Source organism: Pseudorasbora parva, chromosome 24, assembly GCF_024679245.1.
Source record: "Pseudorasbora parva isolate DD20220531a chromosome 24, ASM2467924v1, whole genome shotgun sequence".
NCBI classification, from domain to species: domain Eukaryota; kingdom Metazoa; phylum Chordata; class Actinopteri; order Cypriniformes; family Gobionidae; genus Pseudorasbora; species Pseudorasbora parva.
In genome coordinates this window covers 29176831-29201263 of record NC_090195.1, presented here as the reverse complement: position 1 = coordinate 29201263, position 24433 = coordinate 29176831, and the positions used below count along the sequence as shown (strand labels likewise).

At 38.6% G+C, this 24433-nt stretch overlaps 1 protein-coding gene across 2 annotated transcripts in view; it reads right to left on the bottom strand.

Moving 5' to 3' along the window:
- The window catches only part of apbb1ip (amyloid beta (A4) precursor protein-binding, family B, member 1 interacting protein), a 44485-nt gene extending 23424 nt beyond the window's left edge, over positions 1 to 21061 (bottom strand). Inside the window, exons 1-5 of one of the 2 annotated variants that reach the window (XM_067434670.1) lie at positions 21040 to 21061; positions 11095 to 11154; positions 7953 to 8052; positions 6341 to 6594; positions 5106 to 5183 (exon numbers count right to left, since the gene is read on the bottom strand). In XM_067434670.1, coding sequence (XP_067290771.1) covers positions 5106 to 5183; positions 6341 to 6594; positions 7953 to 8052; positions 11095 to 11154 — 492 coding nt within the window. In that variant the 5' untranslated portion in view covers positions 21040 to 21061. Of the gene's footprint in view, positions 1 to 5105; positions 5184 to 6340; positions 6595 to 7952; positions 8053 to 11094; positions 11155 to 20155; positions 20419 to 21039 lie in introns of those variants that run through there. The other variant, XM_067434669.1, reaches the window with a different exon arrangement.
- Between the last annotated feature and the right edge of the window lie 3372 nt (positions 21062 to 24433).

The window sequence follows — 24433 nt, the reverse complement described above, 5'->3', positions numbered from 1 at the left end:
CCTTTATTAAAATATTATTAAAAGATTTAGTAAGCATATTGGGTAATTGTGTGTGTTTTATTTCTGATGACGCAATAAAACATGCCAAATAGCACTATTTTCATGATTTATCAAATTTGTTATGTGGTTCAGATACAATAATATTTTGAGTTTCGATTTATTAAACAAATTTCCTTCATTGTATCAACTCAAATTTTTAATTTCAATAAAACTCAAAATTTTAAGGCAACCAGGTTACTTACTTTTTTAAGTTAAACCAACAAAAACCAACATTTTTTTTTTACAGTGTAGCGCCACTGGTGTACAAAGGACCTTTCAAGACCCTTAAAAGGTTCTTTACATGCCAAAGTAATAGTGTTGGTACCATTTAGCACCATTATTGAGGAAGAAATAAAATGCAATATGGCACCTCTTATGGGTTCTGCATAGCATCATTTGACAAAGGTGCTATAGAGCACCTTTAAAGCAGCACTTGGCAACTTTTGCTCTCGGGGTCCCCCTACAGTTGGGAAAAAATGATGTCCTCAACTACTGTCGTAAGCTGTCATCGTACAACAGGGGATGCCATCGCGCGTGCATTTGTTGACATGACAGCCCTGATAGCCCTGAACTAGTAATGCGCGAGTCGTCTCATAACCCGCGGACCCCGTATGTCTATTTAATGGTCGCATACGGGTGCGGGGCGGGTTGTAAAAATATATACAGTGGTGCAGGGCGGACCAAATAACTTCATAAAAGCGTCCCCACGGGTTGGTGCAGCACTAACAGTTCCCCTGAACACTGCAGGAGGAGTTCACATGCAGGTGTTCTTCTGGCGTCGCGTGTGAAATGTCTTCATCCCAGGTACAGTCAGTAGCATATGTTTCAGCATGTCATATGAATATAATTTCATGGGTTTTATTTTATTCAAACGCCAAATAATCACGATGCTCACGTTTACAAGCCAGCGTCATTATAGTAGCCTAGTCTATTGGTTACCGTTTGACAGAATCTATATGATACTTCAGTTCAGTGTTTGAGTGGTAGGTAATCACCGTAACAAGCATGACAGCATCGGTCGGGCACACCTCCTTCAGCTCACGCCGACAAGCAAACGCTGGTCCAATGTTGATCCTCGTCCTGCCTTTAATCCAATCACTTTTTCGTTTCCTCTTATTGCTTTCCTCCAACAAAACCTTTTCTTTCTTATTTGTCTGTGCTGCTTCAGACATGACTATATTATCCGACGAACAAAGTTGAGCTCGCACGTCCGAATTTAAGGAAGTGTGGGTGTTGGTGGAAGTGATGTATATGCCATAAAGCAGTCGAATTTCGTAGTTCTTTTTGTTCTCGGGTTACTACCCGAACCCGGAAGTTTAAAAGTACGATTAAAAACGATACAGACCCCATCAAGCTATGGCAGACGTGTCATTCAACCTATTGTAAGTCGATGTATCATCACAAGAGTCTTGAAAATATATTATGAAGGTTGAAAAGTTGCCTAGTGCTGATTTAAAGATATGGTGCTATTTGGCACCAAAAGTAGTTCCCCTATGATTACAAGCCAAGAACCCCTTTTAGTGACAAATAGCACAATTTTTTTAGAGTGTAGGTTGTGTCAGAATTAAGACAGAGACCTTAAGAGGGTTAAGTACAACTCATGACTGAGACCTGAAGAGGTTGGGTCAGAGTCAAGACTAAGACATAAAAGGGGTGGTTCTGTGTTTTTTTTTTCTAGGCTTGGTTGTGTTTATGGGGCTTAGTATAACATGTCTTAATACTTTTATTTTTTTATTTTATTTTATTAAACGCCCTATTTTTCTTATATTTTACCTTTATTCCACACCGCTGTCTCCACTGTATTTTTGAACGGCTCGTTTGCTTCCTGCTTCTATGAAGCCCATCCCTCGGAAAAACACAATGGTCTTAGATTGGTTCGAGGGCCAAATGTAGTTTAATGTATTTTTATTGGCTGAAGTCCCAAGCACAGTTGTCCGGAAACGCCACGCCCCTCACCATTACGGGCAGAAGTCACATCTGCGGTGTAAATAATGGTGTCAATATTGCCATACCAATTTGAGCCCGAATCAGACCCAGATATCTGTGATGAAGGACAAGCAGAACCTCTGCACGCAAGGCTTTTAATGGACGTTAGTGAATGGTAAGTATTTTCGTATTTCAAGCATTTTTGTGTGACTGTCATATGCTGGTTAAAGTTTTACTGTATTCGAATACACGACTGAGTAGTAACTTGTTTGTAAAGGTATTGTTTTATTTTTTAGCATGAAATCTTGTTTATATATATATATATATATATATATATATATATATATATATATATATATATATATATATATATATATATATATATATATATATATATATGTGTTTGTAGCCGTTTGTTGGAGAAGTATGAAACAATTTAGTTAACTGCGTAGCCAAACCGTGTTGGTCTTGATGCAACCAAAACACACACAGAAGCTACACATTTAAAAAACATGTACTTATAGGTTTAGGCCCATAAACAGCAGCTTCTCCCTTTAAAGTGGGAACTTCTTCATCTTTTAGTTTAGCCTTTGAGCAAATTCAGTATTGAACTTGTGAAGAGTCTTGAAGATTCATCTTCTGTGAAATGTGCCGCACAGATGGCTAAATTTACATTGTAATCAGCAGGAACTGAATTAAACACAAATTGTAACCATTGCTCCCAAAGTCCAGTGTCCCAAGGAAGGCTGAACACAGAAGTCGAGCACTTGCGGTGAAAATAACTTCATTTCGATGGCATGTCTGCAACACTTTAGCCTACAGGAACAGCTCTCTCTCGCCCACTTTGTAGCGTGTTCACGGGAGCAAGTTACGCTATGCATTTCGCCGCCTTCACGCTGGCTGTCGTTACTAAGCAACGGTGTAAACAGCTGCTGCTTTGATGACACAAACAAACCCCGGTTAGGAGTCAAATAATATAATATGAACATAGTCCAGCAGGGGCAAGGGGAGGGGCGAGCAATCGAACTTGGGAAGTGTAAAAGCACCCTAAGTCAAGAAAAAGGTTGACTGCCAGTCAACACAGAGACCTGAAGAGGTTTGAGTACAAGTTAAGACAGAGACCTGAAGAAACTTGAGTCCAAATCAAGACCTAGACCTGGGGGTCAAGTCCAGGTAAGGACAGAGCTCAAAAGAGGGTTGAGATTGAGTTCAGCATATTTTACAAAAAGCAAAGTATATCTAATGGAACAATTATTGCACAAAGCTTGCTCTTTTATTGTTGAAGATGCAATTTAGGCGTCATTAGATTCAGATGTTTCTCCTAACATCATGAGACACAAAAATAGACATATTTTGCCATTAAGAGGGTCAATTTCAAGTCAAGACAGAGAACTGAAAAGGGTTGACTGCCAGTCAACACAGAGACCAAGACCTAAAGAATGTTGAGTCTAAGTCAAGACAGAGACCAAAATGTGGTAGAGGGGGAGTCAAGTCTGAGAGCTGAAGTGGGTCGAATCCGACTCAAGAGCGAGAACTGAAAAGGATTGAGTCAGAGTCAATAAAGAGACCAGGAGAGGGCAGAGTCTGAGTCAAGACCGAAACCTGAAGTTGGTTGAGTCCAAAGCAAGACAGAGACCTGTGGCTCGGTTGAATAAACTGCTTAGACTAGTTAGTCATCTAATTTTTTCTTTAAGACAATAACATTTTTAAGTCAGTTACATAAAATACGAAAAGTAAGACTGATTAGCTTACTATTGCTAGTTGGTCAGACTTGTTCTTGAGACACAGTCTTAACTTAGCAGATATGTTAAGCCAAAAGTTATAACAGTCACAACAGTTACACAACTGGGCCCTGAAGAGGGTTGAGTCAAAGTCAAAACAGAGACCTAAAGGTAGTCGAGTCCGAATCTGGTTTACAGTATTACAACATTAAATTTGGAATCTTGATTAGTAATGTGCGAGTCATTGTTTATATCTCCTTTCAGACTTATTAGACAGTTGGTACTCCGGATTTTTTCTCAGGAGAAACATCTGAGAAGTATTTGACCTCAGTGAAAGTTTCTAATAATTCTTATGGATTTCTAAGATGTCTTGTGAATTTTCTTAAAAGTGCACTATGCAACTTTCCGTCCACTAGAGGGCGCCTATTCAAAACAAATGCGTAGTTTGATGACGCAAAGTGTGAGCGCAGCATCTTGGGAGATGTGGTCTTCACATCACAGCCGGTGGAAAATAGGACTCGGGCAGAAATCACGTTCATGCAAGCGGTGATTAACGTTACTGTAGTCTAAAGCAGAGCAGGACCGAGTGTTGTGGACCTGAGCACAGCTGCTGGAGCGATTGATAAACAAATACCCGCCTCGCGAATACCGGGACTTTTATTATGACGGGACGGGACACAGTCGCCCGGCGCCTGTACTGATCCACTCTTCCGGTTATGATTTTGAGGTAATGTAGCTCTGTTTATCATATTAGATACATTTAAGTGTGTTTAAAATGATGTTATGACGTTACTCCGTGCGTTCACTTGTTCACACTGCTAGAGTAAAGCGCTCCTGCCAAATAAAAGCCAAAACCAAGCGTAGCGCAGATATGACGCAATTGACAGGCGACTCCCTCAAACGCTATGCTGAAACGTCCCGGTCCTTAGTTAAAATAGCAATTTTCTCACAATTTACAAATAGTTGGAAACATCTGGGATATTGTAGGTACTCAACTGAACAAAATATATAACACTGGCCTAGTGGTTTTTGGATATTTTACTGCAAAAATACTACATAGTGCACCTTTAAGCGATGTTCTTTTTATGCTTGCATGCGGTTATGCATGACCATGCAGCAGATTCCTGCCATGTTTTAGAATACCATGATCTCATTGACATCATTACTGTTTTATAAATGGGTCAGTGGTGGATCTCTGCTCACCCAGACCAGCTACAACAGCCAGCCGTTTCTTCGGCACAGCACTGAACGATGCCATGAAAAGCGCCTATATGTTTGCAGTTAAATGGCTCACATCCTAGATAAAGGGATTTAATATTCTCCAGCTGTTTTAGAACAGCCAAAGTCAAGCATAATATTATTTAATGTGCATTCAAGATGAAACATTTATTAAATTATTAAGTTGAATTCATCACTCACCTTTTTCACTTTGGCCTCCTTTAACTTTTCCAAAGCAAGCTTGATTTTGTCTGCTTTCTGCTGTTCTTCTTGTTCTTCCTGGGGGAGATACACAACTATCATTACTTAACAGACAAAATATACACCTATATCAATGATTTTTCGAGTGATATGATCTTAATTAAGGTTTTGTGGAGACAACGGGGCATTAAAAGGCTCCACATATGGGAAATGCACGGCTTAAAACTGACAAAAATAAGAGTGTTGTGCATCTTAACTGAAATGGAACTTCATAAGCGACTGATTTGGAATAATCCGCACAGAATACAAATAGTGTTGATATGTAAAGTTTGACATTAGAATAATGCTAATGTGATTAACTAGAATATACACACATACTAATGTAATTAGACTAAACTATATCTATCAATACTTAATTGGTAGTTTTGATTAAAATATATTAATATATTAAATATATTAAGTAGGCCAGCACTTTATTTAAAAAATTTACTTAAGTGTTAACCAAATGCGATGTGCAAGTGTGTAAACTGTGTGAAAAACTATTAAGGTAGTCGCCTTTTTTCACATATATTTGCAAATACAGTTTTTTAAATATTCTTTTTTAAGATTTGATGTACATTACAAGAGTGCATTCAATACAATTAAGCACACTTCTTTTTACAAGGGTATAGCCTGTACCTCGCAATATGACATCCATCTTAAATAAAAAATGAAAATAAAGGAAATAACTGAGCGTGATGCAAGGCATTCTAGGATTCAAAGAAGGATGTACACAATACTAGTTAAACAGCCTTTGCATCTGAAATATATCTGCAATGCTTTAAAGTGCTTGCTAGGTTGGCATCTCACTTAAGGTTGTGAAACAGAGCTGATCTACATTAGAAATCCGTCTGGATATCTACTGTTGTACATTCCTTCAAGCACTGGGCTAGACATAAAATAACATTCAGTGAATATCCGGCTGAGCTAACATTGCAATCATGAGGGTAATTACATTTCATGGTTGGGCTTTTTTTTACATGCAGAGAAGAAATGGATATTGTAGACATTCATTGGGTTCATACTTTATAAAGTTAATGCAGTTTTATAGTGTTGGCTGCACTTAAATTCCTTTATATCCATTCACATCTGTTGTTTGGCCTGGTTTGTATTAAAATAAACCCTGTAACCTTCCGCTAAGGATGTGTTAACCACATGAGGCCTGTGGGTGTGGGACTATCTAGAATGATACTTACTTTTGAGAGTTTAGAGGCGGGTGGTGGGGGAGGAGCTGCAATGGAGTTGGAGGAAGTTGCAGTTTTTGAGGTGTCAGTTGACACTGGAAGGCCAAAGTTACTCTGAGGCTGTATGGGTATTGGGGCAAATGGAGCTGACCCCTTTGATGTATCTCTTTCAGTGGCAAACTTTTCCTCTGTGGCACTGATATCTGCCACCAGGTCAGCCATCAAGGCATCTAAGTCATTGTCTTCCAGATCATTCAGGGATGATGCTTTAGAGAAACATATAGGGAAACAATGGGAAACAAAAACATCACATTGTTGACAACCTACGAAGGCCCCAAAAGTGGGGGGCGGAACAAGAAATTACAATCCTATCTCATGGGAATATATACAGTAATTATGAAGTAGAATTTGTACAATGAGTTCCTAAACTTGTACCTTCAATCCAAGGTTAATGCATCACAATGATATTTTACATAGACAACTGAATACATTCTGGTAGTATCTCCCAATTTCTTTGTTGTCACTGTAACTGATTAATTGAAAAACAAACCATGATATTTCTCCATATCAAATCACATATTGGTATTAACATGTTTTGGGGTTGAATTTTAAAAATGTCTTATATACAATCAATCAATCAATCAACTTTATTTATGTAGCGCTTTTACAATCACGATTGTGTCAAAGCAGCTTCACAGTGTCAAACAGGATAATATTGTGACAAAATTAGATTTGGCTGTACAGCCGTACTGGAGAAAACAGTGATGTTATCAGCTTATTTTAATTTATCATATAGCGACAATGTTGGCAGATCAGTATTATAGTTTATAGAATTAAATAAGACCTAATTCATACATTTTATTTGTATAATAAGTTGAATAACTTTAATCATATTTTTAGTGTCCCCAACTGAGCAAGCCAAGCCAAAGGCGACAGTGGCAAGGAACCAAAACTCCATCGGGGCGTGATGGAGAAAAATAAACCTTGGGAGAAACCAGACTCAGTCGGGGTGCCAGTTCTCCTCTGGCCTATTAACACACCGTGTAAGATTATTATTCTGGCAACCTTACAGGTCAGAAATCATATTAGATTGGAATATTCAAAATTTCAGGGTATCACGGAAGAGACAGATTTACAAACATCATATATAATTGCACCATACCACATTATTACACTGGAAAAGCAATATATATATATATATATATAATTAAACATCATTGAACCAATTTATATATATATAAACAAATTTTTGGTTAAATCAGGTAGAAATAACAATTACATGTTACCACTTTTTACAGTGTGTTTACATGTAATCTTCTTGTGCTAAGAACACCTTTGTTTTTTGTTTTTTCATACTTTTGAGCTTGACGAGGCCAATATATAAGTGGGTTATTCAGTCTTTAATCGCAGACATACTGTAGAGAAACATTCTTCACTTCAAACAGCCCCATCTGTGCACATTTGGGCTGCCTTCAGACACAATTTTAAGCAATTTTATGGTTAATTAGTCACAAATTTTCTCACAAAAATTCTGAGCACACTTGATGAATTGAGCCTTTCAGGTGAAATAACTTGGTAAGAAAGCAGACACTGGTGAAACTTATTAGGTTGAAATATTGTTTACCATTTATATCTGTAAAACCACTGGAATAGTTCATTTCCTGGGGGGCAGGAATGGAGGGAGGTTTAGGCAAAGGCGCAGACTCTGCTTCTGCTCCCAAGCTCTGTGAAAAGACAAATGAGGAACAAGCCAAATGATAGATACCAAATATGGAAGCTATTGTTTAACTACTGCATCAAAAGAACTATGATCTTATTAACATGCATTTGGATGCCTGGAAATGCAGCCTGGTGGTCAGTCTTCACTTATTTTACATTCCATCAGTAAGAGCAGAGTGTGAAGGATTGATTTAGCAGAGCAACAGCATAGCTATCCATAAAATATTGCAATTCAAATAACATATTGGGAGACATATCAGAGTTAGGCAGAGGTGTAGTGGTAAAAAAAGAGGTGGGTAAACTATAAATTCTGGGTGACTGCATCGTGGTCACGGTAAGGTGGGTCACTGCCTACCGTTATGCAGCCCGATCTCACGGCAATTCATACTAATACGAGGTGGCTAATATGAGCACATATGAGAGAACACACTAGAAGATATTCACATTAAACAAGCTGGAATCAAAGAATTTGACTGTTGTCTTAAAAAATTACTTAAGCCGACTAATCGATTATCAAAATAGTTGTCGATTTCAGTTTTTGCCAATTGCTAATAAGGCAGGTGCAGATTAACGACAGCAGGATGAATTTGGTGCCACATATTTTAATTTAAAGAAAACTGAGTTTCTGTAATCAACAGAAGAAAGACAATATAAGTTGGACTGTAGTTTCCACAAGTGTAGCCTAATGGCTGCCGACATTAACAGACGATTTTGCTAAACTATAAAAACAATAAAACCAAAAATGTTCTATTTGAACACAAAATACACTGCATCATTACAGCTTTATTACAGGATTTCGACATGCTCTCTACATTAAACCAGCTGCCTGTGATTAATTAATATCACAACAATGTCCAGAGTGCCTCTTTGTCCACTTGAAAAGTGATTGAAAAGTGTCACAAGCTGATTAAATATACTACAAATGGATAATTGTCATTTTGAAAATTTCTGGATATCCATTTTTGAATCTTGGTTGCGTGTCGTTCATGAATGATTCGTTCATTTTGAACGAATCTTTAATATGACTCGGGACTACCGAGTTGTCTCAGAGAGTGATTCGTTCATTTTGAACGAATCTTTATTATGACTCGGGACTACCGAGTTGTCTCAGAGAGTGATTCGTTCATTTTGTTTTGACTGCACGTGCGAATTACGCAACATATGGGTCTGATTGTTCTGATTCTGAATCGACAGGTGAGATCCGAGTCTTTTGTTCTTCCTGTCAGTCCCATAGAGACGGGAAGAGAAAAGATTGGTTCATTTTGCTGAACGAGACTCAAAGATCCGAGTCAGTAAAATGATCCGAACTTTCCACTACTCTCACTGACAGTTGCAGCACGATATGAAAGACAACCAGTGAAAATGAACAATATGAAACTAAAACGACACAAGCTTAATTTAAAATGGCTTAGGAACTGTAGGCTATTTAGAAGTGGATAAACTCTATTTAGAGGTGGATAAACACACTTTGGAGGTGGGTAAACCCTTTTTCTGAATTTTGGGAGGTGCGTAAACGGCGTTTACGTGCGTTTAGCCTCCACTACATCCCTGGAGTTAGGGTTAGGTTAGGTTAGGGTTAGGGTTATCATATCAGAAAAACTGTTGTGCTGTGTTTCTCTGACTCATCTGTGACATCACAGCAAGTCTTGCAAGTGTATTGAGAGCTATGGTATCCAGCTATTAGTTGCTTAAAACCAACGGAATAGTACAATGCATAATAACAATGGAATAGGGGCGGCAGTGGCTCAGTGGTTCATGTAGGTTGTCTATAAACCGGAAAGTTGGTGGTTCGATCCCCGGTTCCACCTGACCAAGTGTCGAGGTATCCTTGAGCAAGACACCTAACCCCAGCTGCTTGATAACTTACTTTTAAGACTAGTCTAAGTGGTTGATACAACCAGCCCCTGGCTAATGTCGGCAAACTACCAGGTAGGACTAACTACACCCAACAGGAGTAAATGCCGACGTAAGAAGAAGCTGTCTGAAAGGGATGTCCAGGGAATAACCAGGATTGTATCCAAAAACATTAAACCACAGCTGCCCAACTCACTGCAGAAATAAATGTGAACCTCAGCTCCCCTGTTTCCAGCAAAATTGTTAGTTGGGATCTTCTCAAGGTCCTTATTCATGGCCGGACTGTTATAACTTTTGGTCATTTTTTCCAATGCCAAATGTTAATTTCATTGGTGCTAACCTTGCAATATTGGGCTGTGGACAAAGTGAAACATGTATTGTTCTCTGATCAGTCCACCTTCACTGTTTTTCCCTCATCCATGGGAGTTACGTCGTGGAGCCCAAAAAGGCTTAACACGTGGACTGTTGCATCCCCAAGTAAAGCACAGGGGTGGATCAGTAATGGTTTGGGCTGCAATATCATGGCATTCCCTACTTGATGGGCACGTCACTGTCAGGGTCTACCAAACCCTTCTGGAGGACCATGAGCACCTAATGGTTCAAACATTGCACCCTCAAGGAGGTGCTGTGTATCAGCATGATTTTGCATCAATACACACCGCAAGACTTGTGATAGAAGTTGAACATCTCTCATGGTTTGCACAGTCTGCAGATCAATATATTTTGTGACACTTTTACGTATTTTGGAGGTCAGAAATTGTTTTACTCCACCACTTCCTCTGGCCACTGTAAAGGTCTTGTATCTGTCTTTCCTAAGACAAATTGATGCTGGAAAACCTGGAAACCTGTCTTTTTCAGTTTCATTGTCCAACCACTGTATATATCAATGTTAATATGTGTGCTTCCTGCTATCCATTATTTTGTGTTCCGATTATTTGCAGCTGCTGGCTCACAGACCATCACTAAGTTATATTGCATGAATATACACATTTCAAACTCATCATACTCATTAACTAAATAAAATGAACATTGCCATTTTTTGAATGGATAGTAACTGTTGTCTTCTGTTAAAGTGACCATAAACATAAAATGAAAATTTGGGGAAAGGTTAATGTTAGAAATATTACTTTATTTATTTATTATCTAGAAAGTCTGTCTTAAGGATATTAGACGTATCCACACAGGAAACATACCTGCGTTAGGAGATCCATCTCCTGCAGCATGTCGCTGAACATGGCATCAATGTCATCCATCTAAAACAGAAACAGATGGGCGATAGGTAAGACATAAGATAAGACTTTTTTAGGATAAGTCTTACAATATTATTGTTAAAAACTCTGCTTAAAGACTGTGAATAATAAAAATAAAGCACAGAAACTATTAAATGCAAAAACAAATAAAATTTCAACAAATTATTTCATTTATTATCATGTCCATATGTAATACTTTTTTTTTTTTTTTTTAAATAATGATTTCTGTTTGGCGAATGGACCATTTCTTTTCTTATTTCCGGGATTATCAGACGTGAAATTCGTCATAGTTGGTTTAACTTATGAAGTGGTGAATGTAAAATACAAAAATACAACAAATATATGCATAATTACAAGTAACTAACTTCTGAACCAAACCATAACCTTATTATAAGTATATGTTGTTAATTAATGTTACTCAGTAACAATACTCAGTAACAATTTCACCTTAAAATAAAGTGTAACCAAATATTTTTATATAATGGCTACCAGACTAGATTTTTTCATCGTCATCCTTGGCAATATACCAGTACTACTTTCATGTCACTATGTTCTCTCTCTCTTGTTGTATATCAATAGAGTCATATTGTGAATTAAATTGCTACTACGAATGACGTATGGAGGACATTGTTTATTCTAAAATGTATCTTTTAAAACTTGGCAATAAGCAGGGTTATCCTCCACTTTATGTTGGGATGGAGTTGTATGGTTAAATCCAATCCTCTGTGATGGAGCGGGGGCCTGGCAGAAAGGGGCGACACCAGAGGGAGTGAGGACCAAGTTCAAACTGGAGGGAAGAAGGAACCAAAGGGGTGGAGGACTGAGATGCAGATGGAGGTCTGGAAGTCCATGGTGAAACCAGAATGATGAGAGACCAAGGTGAAGCCGGAGGGATGAGGGTGCCCTGTGGAGTCTGAGTGACGGCGGACCATAGCCGAGCTGAAGGAGCGCAGAGCCAATACAGAGACAAAGGGTAATAACGGGTCAGGAGGCCTGAGGTGTGGTCCGCTTCACAGAGCCATGCTGGTGGTGAAGGTTCCCAAGGCAGAGCCAATGAGCTTGCAGAAACTAGCGCAGAGGACCGAGCAGAGGAGCTTAGAGGTACCAGTGGGACAGGCTAGTGCAGGGGACTGAATGGAGTGGGAGGGAAGGGTACTGGGTGTGATTGGATTGTCCATAACCATAGCTGGCTTAACCAGATCCAGAGTGCAGGAAAGGGTGGGAGTTGGCTCCGCTGTAATATCAATGAGCCAGTGATCCCCTTCTAACCCTGGGGTGGACTATGCAAATGGTATTGTCTTTGTTATGGACCTAAGGACAAAGCCTAAGGACAGATATGGCAAGTGGCACTGGCTCCATGATGAACTGAATTCATGTTTGGAAGGGGCTCATGCTCATGGTCCATGACAGGCACTGGCTCAGTCTCTGGTTCTGTGGTAGGATCAGGCATCATCAGGTGTGTGCAGAGGTTTTCTTTTGCTGTCCAGGAATCTGGGACAACAACAGGTGTTAAAAGTCCCTGGAGAGTCAGAGTTGATGCTGTTGTCCCCCACAACACCCACATTGAGGGAGGATCCACAAACCCATAAGGCATACTCCACAAACTCAGAGAAGAGATGCTGCTCCTCCCTCATCACCAGCATCTATCCAAGAATGTTGGCCATTCCACTCCAAAAAAGCTGTTTAAGGGTCTCATTCTTCCAGCGTGCCTTGTTTGAGATCTCCAAAAACTCCACAGATATTCCTCCAGCGAGTGACCATTCTGCGGGGGACAGTCCCATTCAATTTTACACCATTTTTGGTTGAATCCAACACAAAGGAGTCAAGCATACACTCAAATACTCTTTAATCCATGAACAGAATTACACAGGAGACTCTCAGGAGAATAAACATGTTCATCACGCATAAGCAACAACAGTAATCCAGAAGGAACAGGACAAAATAGGGTGTGTGTATACACAATTAATAAGGGAAGCATTATGAACAACAGCTGAAATATATCAAAAGAAATAAAAGAGCCTCTGCTTTTAAACAACAACAACAACAAAGATTTTGTCTTAATGCATTATTTTTGATCAACACTTGAATATGTGTAAGTTAAAAAAAAGACACATTTTGAGCAAAAAGCTGAGAAAAACATGTTTTTGTCAAAGACTTCATTCCGATTCAGAATGATGATCTAAACAGATGGAGTAGATTGAGTCCTTCAACACCCCCAAAGATTTACAGTCTTATACAGTACCTTGTCCTGGGTCAGCATTTAATTCAGTAACATTAGGCATTTTTTTTTATTTATATGCTGTTTAATGTTGATGATCGCATTATTTTACATGCATTCTGCTTATCTGCGATCAGTGTTGGTCCCTCTTTTGCTGCAAAAACAGCCCTGACCCATCAAGGCATGGTCTCCACTTGACCTCTGAAGGTGTGCTGTGCTATCTGGCAACAAGATTTTAGAAGCAGATCCTTTAAGTCCTGTAAGGTGCGAGGTGGGACCTCCATGGATCGGACTTGTTTGTTAAGTACATCCCACAGATGCTTGATTGGATTGAGATCTGGAGAATTTGGAGGCCAAGTCAACACCTCAAACTCGTTGTGCTCCTTTAAACCATTGCTGAACCATTTTTGATATGTGGTACGTGTCAAAGTAACATCCACATGGATGGCAGGACCCAAGGTTTCCACAAAAGAACATTACCCAATGCATCAAACTGCCTCTGCCAGCTTGCCTTCTTCCCATAGTGCATCCTGGTGACATGTGTTCTCCAGGTAAGCCACGCACCCAGCCATCCATGTGATGTAAAAGAAAATGTGATTCATTAGACCAGGCCACCTTCTTCCACTGCTTCATGGTCCAGTTCAGTCCAGTCCAGGCATTCTCACATGCCCAGTTTCGGCAGTGGACAGTGGTCAGCATGGGCACCCTGACTGGTCTGTGGCTCATCTGCGGTTGCGTTTGATCGGAGCTCACGGGCTAGCCTTTGCTCCCCACGTGCATCAATGAGCCTTGAACCATGACCCTGTCACCGGTTCATCACTGTTCCTTCCTTGATAGATAATTTTGACCCAGTTGTCTAGCCATCACAATTTGGCCCTTGTCAAACTTGCTCAAATCCTTATGTTTGGCCCCTTTTCCTGTACCTAACACATCAACTTTGAGGACAAAATGTTCACTTGCTGCCTAATATATCCCATCCACTTACAGGTGCTGTGATGAAGAGCTAATCAGTGTTTTTCACTTCCCCTGTCAGTGGTCATATTTTTATGCCTGATCAGTGCATGCTATTGCTTCTGCTTCTTCTTCACATGTATTTTGATCAGGAGATTCAGTACTCTTTAACTACTGGAAATTTCCGTCAATTCCGTTGAATAGAGTTAAATGTTACTAGCCTGACAAGCCAGACCCACATCAAGATGTTTGGTCTGGAAACTCACCATTGACAGGGCTCAATCTGAGGGGCGGGATAAACGGTTGTCTTTCAAACTCCCTCTGCACGCAATAGGATGGCGCTACAACCAACCAGAGCAACGAAGGTGAAGCAGAGCTATTTGGTAGATTAAACTTTCGCCTTATCCGGTCAGCAAAACTCTGAACACAATTTTTAAGAATGACTTCAGTGCCGTTCTTTGTTCTTTTTTCAGAGAAAAGCTTAACTCCAAGTCTTTCAGAGTCGTGGTCAAAGCTGATTCGAAAGACTGCTGTTCGCTAGTTTCTGTGTTTACTAGAAGCACGCAAACGCAACTCGGCCATCATTTTGTTAAGCCCTGCCCACTGACTCTATATATGATATGATTGGCCTGATCAGAGTTTGTTTTTTACAGCTCAGAAGTATATTGAGAGTTGCTAGCCGATACTCGTAGGCAGATTAGATTTGCTGCCGCTAGGGTGGGTCTAGATTTTAAAGGGTGGGTCTTGTTTTAAAATGTTTAGAGAACATTCAAAAGTAAAAATCCCATTACATTTGCTAAATTTAATGTTCACTTAACATTTGCATAACCAAAAAATAAAGTTTTTTAAACATGAAACATTTCAAAATAACTTGATAGGACCATTAGCTAAACATTCTTAGAATATATTTTTGTTAGCTGGGGATGTTGTCATCTGGATAATCTGGCCTTGAACTAGTTTGTAACTGCTGTGCAGAATTGATCAACTGGATGGAGTCATTTTTACTGGTTACACTAGCGTAAAAGATGATGATTGGTAATATAGAGTCCCTGTGCACATATTTATATATACATTTTTTTTAACCCAAAGCTAAACATTGCACAATATCCATCCAGAGGCTAGAGATAAAAGCCTGGCTTGCATAACTCTTTTACACATTCATTCTTTGCCAAGACATGCAGAATCCTGCCCATGAATGCTTAGTACAGCCTGAGCATACAATATTACAGAAAGTATAACTTACATGCACATATATCATTCTCTGACTCATTATATTGTAACGTTGGTAGTAAGTGTATAAATCAGTTAATGTTCTACAACAGATATTCCTTTTCTTAAAGTTAATGTACAGTATATGAACCAGTAGGAAAAAAGATAGATATATTAACATATCTGCTGATTATTCCAGCTATAATTAGACAAACAGTATCTGGTAATCGTGGTCCAAAATACCCAACTCTCTCCTACTTCCCTCTTATTGTCCCGTATTCAGCAAATCGTTTGCACAACAGCTTTGAATTAATGCACATGTTAACATTTTTTTGTTGCCTAGCTTTGTTTTACTCGGCTTGTATTACAGACATGAATGATTCCTCTTTTCTAAGTGAGACTTAAGTTTTTCCTCTGGTGGATAAAACAATGGACAAAGGACTCAAGCCATATTAAAAGCAGAATATCATAGAGCACTAGGCCAAACCCACTCAAAACACCTTACCAACCATTTTTATTCATTTGGATTTCAATGAAAGGAACAATACAACACAAGTGAATATTCATTAAAAGATGAGCAGTGCTGCAATGCTCCTCAAAAACAAATACATTTTTCAACTGATATGTCAAACCAAACCGGCAGAGTCTGTACCACCAGCACCTGCGAGTATAACAATGTGTTGTCTTGTTTAAATGAAGCACTGCCATGCAGCCAATCAGAGAGCTGTGTGTGCTGCCTGCTACACGGGGAAGTGGTTTCAGCAACTTCCTCTCATAAGATTTTGAAAGCATTTTGAAAGTTTCCAACAGGAAACAGATGACACTCTTTATCTCTCTGCTGGTTCTTATATGTCTCTTATGTTTCTTTTTTTCCAAACAGTTTCACAGCTATATGCATGCCATCAATATATCATCAATACAAGCTCACATTAAAATTTAAGCATGTGTTTTGTTAGATTTATGCTACATATATTTACTGTAACACTACAGAAAGAAATGAAATAATAGTCATGTTAGGACCTTGTGTCAGAATAAATCTTTATTTAAACAGCACTAGGTAACTTTTCAACCTTCATAATATATTTTCAAGACTCTTGTGACGATACATCGACTTACAATAGGTTGAATGACATGTCTGCCATAGCTTGACGTGGTCTGTATCGTTTTAATCGTACTTTTAAACTTCGGGTTTCGGGTAGTAACCCAAGAACAAAAATAACTACAAAATTCGACTGCTTTACGGCATATACGTCACTTCCACCAACACCCACACTTCCTTACATTCGGACATGCGAGCTCAACTTTGTTCGTCGGATAATATAGTCATGTCCGATGCAGCACAGACAAATAAGAAAAAAGGTTTTGTTGGAGGAAAGCAATAAGAAGAAACGAAAAAGTTATTGGATTAAAGGCAGGACGGGGATCAACATTGGACCAGCGTTTGCTCGTCGGCGTGAGCTGAAGGAGGCGTGCCCGACCGATGCTGTCATGCTTGTTACGGTGAGCTACCTACCTACCACTCAAACACTGAACTGAAGTATCATATAGATTCTGTCAAACGGTAACCAATAGACTACTATAATGACGCTGGCTTGTAAACGTGAGCATCGTGATTATTTGGCATTTAAAAAAATAAAACCCATGAAATTATATTCATATGATATGCTGAAACATATGCCACTGAGTGTACCTGGGATGAAGACATTTCACACGCGCCGCCAGAAGAACACCTGCATGTGAACTCCTCCTGCAGTGTTCAGGGGAACTGTTGGTGCTGCACCAACCCGCGGGGACGCTTTTATGAAGTTATTTGGCCCGCCCCGCAGCACTGTATAGATTTTTACAACCCGCCCCGCACCTGCGACCCTTAAATAGACATACGGGGTCCGCGGGTTATCCGCGCATTACTAGTTCAGGGCTGTCATGTCAACAAATGCACGCGCGATGGCATCCCCTGTTGTAGGATGACAGCTTACGACAGTAGTTGAGGACATAATTTTTTCCCAACTGTAGGGGGACCCCGAGAGCAAAAGTTGCCAAGTGCTGCTTTAAATGACATGTTTGAGGTGATGATGTCAGCCATTCTATTTGCGGCATAGTATCCTCCTCTTTTCTGTTAAGCGTTATGGTAAATATAATATTGCATCTCTGTAAGATTTTATGTCTGGAAAATAAATTAGCTCATCGTTTTCTATTTGTATATTATTTAGTAATGATGACGTTGCAATTTAGTACATTTAAAGTATATTTACTCTAAATATAAGATTGAAGAAGAAACTACAGTTAAAATTATAACTAAGTACTTTACATGTGCTTTAAGTTAGTCAACACAAATAATGAACTTCTTTAGAGCCCAATATAAGATAAAGTAAAACTTTCAATGTTATATTATAACAAGGTGAACATTTTAAAAGTGTGTTAATAAACAGTCATGAAAATAAGAGGTCAGTGTACATGAGATCAAGAGATCACTGTGCGCTGAAGGCTGTTGGACATAGTGGTGTATTAGAGGTAAAAAAAAAATATATATATATATATATATGTAAAATTTGTTTAGTATTTCGCACAAACTGATCGTTTCGTGTCACTGACATCACTGTGTCGTCACGAGCCGCAGGGTTTAATATGGATTTGTCTGTGCATGGTTTTTTACTCTTATAGATTTTGTTACCATTCACACGCATTATGTTACAGACAGACTGCAACGGATGGAGTTAAAAATCTTAATTTGTGTTCTACTGAAGAAACAAAATTCACCTTTATCTTGGATGCCCTGGGGGTAAGATAAACATAAAATTTTCATTTTTGGCAGACCTATCCCTTTAGGTACACTACAAGTACACATTCATTACAGTTAAGTGCAATCCCTTCTTAGTGGTTGCATACTGGCCAATGTCAAAAGTCAAGTCAAAATGTATTTTTGTAACACATTTACAAGCAACAGAGTTGCAAAAGTGTTGTACAATAAAATGTTGAGCATATATAAAAAAAGAGTCCACATATAGTTTATGGGATTTTTTCAATAGTATCAGGAAATGGTATCATGTGGAAGTCTGATCACTTAGAAAAGTACATCAAAAGTACATAAGATATCCATCTTTAATATGAGGACAAACAATATGACACATAAATGCGTATAAATAGTACGAGTGTGCAATGTCGTGGAATGTATACGCCAAAACTCATTTTGGCGTGCATATGATTTGCTGTTTTTCACGTGCATATGATACGCACTTTATGGCGTATATATGACACGCTCTCTTGGGTAGGTTTAGGGTAGTGGGGTGGGGGGTTCGTATGTATAATACGCCATAAAATGCGTATCATATGCACGCCAAAATGAGTTTTGGCGTATACATTCCACGACATTGCACACTCGTACTATTTATACACATTTTTCGTGAGATCGGCTGGGTCATTCATATCTTTGACATGAAAAGTGTCTAAATTTACTTTGTTGAGTTTGTTCAAATCTCCCTCAAAACTAATACATTATACTAAAAGTGATGCTTCCTTTAGCAGGCACTATTAATAAAAGTTAATTCCTGTATAAACAGACTAAATATATAGGACTTTTTGACATTTAAATGTCACTTATGAGGCTACAATCTTGTTGGCATTTACCACAGGACTGAATGCTAGTTTTAACAATGTATCTTACAGCATTCCACAATTGAGTAAAAAGCAGTTCATTCCCAGTTCTCTGAATAGCCTAGCAGCTAATGTTGTCACAGTAATGCTTTTTAAAATCACCGAGATGCTATCATTCTTTAGTAGTTATTTCAGTCTGAGGAAAACAGTCATTATAGAAGCAGACAGACTGTTGACTTTAGTGTAACCTGGTAGAAAAGCAGTCTCCTGTTTGTTTCTTCCTAAAACACTTGGACAGTGTTTTAGTTCAGCTGGTGTGCCATTCTATGATTCCTGCCACAGTGTTGGTATACGTTAATAAGTAAGCTGTTCTATTAAAAACACACCCTTTATTATTATTTTAAAAAGTTTTTTTTTTTTTTTTTTAAAGTGTGCTTTTAAGGCTAGAACTGCTTTAAGGCTATGCAGGGGTTCATTTTTGTGGATGATTTTCTGGATGATTTTCAGTAGATGAGCCCAGAAACAAACGTACTTTAGCGAGTATTGTACAAATGACTGTTATTTGCTAATTTAGAGAGCTGACAGCATGTGTTATTCAAAATTTCCAGAACTATTGGACTGTTGTAGTCTTTTAGTGAATGACAATATCATACTAATATGGGTGTTATTTGTGCTGTACTTATGATAGTGAAAATATAATATCTGGCCAGTCACAACAATATAATGAATTCATTTTAAAGGAATCCAGTTAGAAGACAAGAATTAGTCTAGGATTTTCTCCACAAAGCATTGCAAATAACCCTTTGTCCCAACATATTAGACAACACATCAGTCAGAAGCAAATCTGTCCATGTCTTCTTCATTTCTGATCAATAATCAAATATACTGACTCACATCCTCACTACAGACAAATACAGGTACATGTAGCATGTTAACATTTTTCCCCCCATAAAATTAAGTCAGTAAAGTCATTAAAACACAAAACCCAGTCCTAGTTGTCAACCACACTATTTGTTTGAGAAAAACATAACTTACCTTGGTTTATCTTTTAGCTTTATTGAGTAGGTGATGGGGTCATAAATATGTTTCCAGTAAAATGCCTCTCTTTCCTGTTTAACGGTGGACACCACCCAACCCACATGCAGCAGGCTGCTGAGCTGTAGCACTTGTATGTTAGTCACTGATAGTTCTCTTACTTCCTGCCTGACACGGAAGTTCAGGTCTAAACCTGTCTTTGCATTCCATCTGACGCTGAAAAGCAGCAAGTGCACAGCTGAGATTGTGTGCGGGACAGGCCAACCAGTGCTAGTCTCTTATTTCTCTTTAGATTTCATATTGGTCAATGATTGACAAGCTTTTCTTTCTGTTAATGATTAATGTCTACGTTATGCACGTTTGCTTTTTTCAGTAATGCAATGAAGCTAATGTAATAGTGGATATTTGTTGTGAAGCCAGTTGCATATCTAAATTAAATATTAAAATAGTAAAAAAAAAATTAATTTCCCCTATTATGCTTTTCCAGGTTGTACCTTTCATGTAGTGTAGCTGTTTGTAATTCTAAAAGGTCTGCAAAGTTGCAAAGATCAAAGTGCACGATAAATAGAGATATGAATATGAAATAGAATTTTTCATTTCTATCTTCCCGGCGGATGAAAATACATTCAAACACATCCATATAAAGTATCAAAACTTAGTATAGTAATAATTATTATTGACATCATCATCATCTTGGATACATTTTTTCATTTGTTTTGCAACAGCACTCAATACAGTTCACCAAATCGAACTGAATCGATTGTTACAACATCTACTTCAAGATATTAGTTTTATTTCTAGTTTGAGAGACTGTCACTGTCACTGTCATGCAAACACTGATGTTTTACACGGATTAAATAAACTTACATTGACATAATACTTACACAAATCCTCAGTGTTCACCCGGGCTCATGTATTATCAGCATCAGCACTCCCACTCCGAGAGAAACAGTTTGGTTACGACGCTATCACACATGCTCAGTATCTCAGCTCACCGGTTCTCAGAATCGAACATGTCCGAAAGATCGAACGTGTCCGATAGAAACGGTTCTCGATTCTGTATTGGTGATCTGTTGCAACCCGGTCGATCTGACTCGAGAACCGCTGTATCAGTGTGTGTGTGTGTGGGTGCTGAGCTGCTAACTGCTGCAAGCTGAATTGTCTATATTAAACCTACGGTTTTGATTACATTTTAAAATGTGTATCGACTTAGAAATTAAATAAGGTAAAAACTGTTCCTGAAAATATCATGCATTATTGATAAAACAAATAAATGTTTAATTTGACCGTTTTACAATCCATTGTTTCCAAAACTTTAAAATAATACAGATGAGACAGCTGTGTTATGATGTTTCCAAACGTGATTAGTTTTATACACTTAACCTGTATTTCGTTCCTCTTAACAAATAGCACGCATGCGCAGCTCATCGGCTCATTGGCTCATCGGTTCTCAGTATCGAACGTGTCCGACAGAAACGGTTTTTGATTCTGTACTGCTGATCCGAGGATCCGAGAGCCTCTCGTTCGGTTACACGCGCATGCTCAGTATCAGCTGCTCGTGAGTTCATCAGATCTCTCAGCAAAACATGTCTCACTTCAGCAAACGATTGGAGTTACAGCATCTACTTCAAGATATTAGTTTTATTTCTAGTTTGAGAGACTGTCACAGATGTCAGAAAGTTAATAAATACAGTAACTTGTGGGATCAGCCCTGATTTGAGATGCGAACCGTTTAGAACGATTCAGTTCGATTTGGTGAACTGGTTCGACCGGTTCACTATAAAGATCTGGTTAAAAAGAACGATTCGTTCGCAAACCGGACATCACTAGAGCCCATTGCACAAAGAAACACATGACAAACCATGTGCTTAACCAAACATGACAAAAAAAAACAAGCACATGGCCAATGAAAGCAAACTCACAAGCAATTCAACGTGTCTTCAAAGACATGAAGACATAAAGCCAATGAAACTTAAAACATAACAACATGAAAGAACGGACAGAAGAGTACACAGCCGAGCGAGCTTGAACTGCATGCTCATCCAGTGCGCTCCATACAAAAAGACAAACACTTGGAGTCAGAGTCCTGCACGGGTTCGATTTTGTAAATCCGCACCTGCCTGTACCCGCGGTGCGTTAAACCGCATCCGACCCGTTTTCCGACACGGAGCACTAATTAAAATCAGCACCCGACCCGATCCGCTTAAAATAGAACACCCGACCTGCACCCGAAATAAAATCAGTTTAGCATAACATTATATAGGCCTACACATTTATTGCCAGGTCATATAAAAGTAAATATAGCACCGCACCACGCCTTTAAAATTCAAACACATTATTTTCAATGAGTGTACGCACACCGGCGGCGGCATTCAGTGTCTGTCCGTGGCGGCTCAGGAAGTTGTTCAAATTTATGCCGCGCCACAGAGCGCCAATGTACTGATTTCACCCTGTGCTACAAGATGCACACATTGTGCAGCTCTTCTGTCAGAAGTGGATTCAAAACTGAGCTCGCGCGTGGCATATATAATGTGCACGTCCGGCGCTGAGCTTCCCCGCTGGTGTGTGACCCCCTTGAAGCCTTGAAAAGGCTTTGAAGTCTTTGAAAAATCAGATAATCCTGGGAGGGCGTGCGGCGGCAAATAACCTGATATTATTTTACAATTATTTGATTAACTTGAAATACAGGCAAGACATATTTTTGTAGATGTGTTCCTAAAAATATGCATATATTTTTACGTTGACACATGACTGTTTTAAACCCGTGTTAGACCCGTGTTTCCCCCTTGTCCGACCCGACCAGCACCCGTATCCGACACAGTTGGATGTTTTTCACCTGTTTCCGCAAAATTGTATGAATGTCAAATCCCAACACAAAACCAACATGTCTGCAGGGTGCTAGAGCTCACAGGGCCTGAGATATACACTTTCAAAAATGAATTTATAACCAAAAGATAAAAAAGCTTCAAACTTCAAAGGGTTTCCTTTAAAATGTCACCAATGTTTTGTATTTAGACCACTGTATTTAGGTATGGGAAGCTTTTCAATTTGGGTAGGCCAAATCCTGGTGGAATTGGTACCAGAATAATTTAGAGTACATAAGTTACTTTGTGTAAAACAAATGCCAAAGAAAGTAGAGACTCTAAGCTTTCAAATGGTAACACAGATCAGAGCTCCTCCACAGATATTTAAAATGTAAAGTATACTTGATGATTTCATCCTGGATCCTGTACAGGGTCTGCAGAGTTTAAGAGGTTAAAATAGTATAAAGGCACTTTAATTAGAAGGTTTTACTCATAATAAATGTTCTTTTATGAACAAAAAAAACAACAAAAAAAACAGTTCAGTTCCTTGGGGCTGACATTGAGATCACATGATTGGCTGAACATTACAGATTTTGGACACTTTCATTTGCGGAATGAGTTAATCATCGATGACAGTAAATAGCACATTTCTACAATGGTGTCAGTATCTAAAATACTAAAATATCTATACTATTGCTTTAGTGTGATGCTGCATCCATGCTGTTATGTGTCAGTATAATTCCAAGGTGACAGGCACATCAATCAGCACAACTTGCGTAAGTGCATGAAGATTTGGTGCAGTCATATTTTTCTTTAGAAGCTGTGTGATCTGGAAATTGGGAGGGTGAAAAAGTTATCATACAGATTTTGCTCATGTTAAAGTTGGTCATATTTATGAAGACTGATTAGTTTGTAAGTGGCCTTTGTATAATCTGTGCTTTTCCCTGTCATTGACAATAAACAATTAACATTATTTGGCAATTAAATGTTTCTGAAAGTTCACTAATGTGACCGCACCTTTAGATTTGCATTAACAGATAGAGACTGGAATGTAGTGTGTTTGGATATTGGGCTGGAATTCAGCAAGGCATATATTGCATATTCACAAACTGATTTATCAGAAGGCATGTGTTTAGACTTTGGTTTTGGTTTTCATTCTTTGTCTGAATTAAAAGGGGAAATAACATTGGATAAAATACCATGCAATGAGGAGTGAGGTTTTCGTTCCATTGTTGAAATATTTCCCATTGAAATTGGAAAAGCATGTTACTTTCATAAATATATTATATTAATAAGATAATTTTGTTAACTTTTAGGAATGCACTAGCATTTACTCATAGGTTCCAAAAGTGAAGGTTCTTCAAATAACCTTTCTTTTTTCTTAATGTAAGGTCCAGTTTAATAATCTAAATTACCTTTTTCCACTATAAAGTAACTTATTTTTTTGGAGTGTACACTGTAGATGCGAACAGCC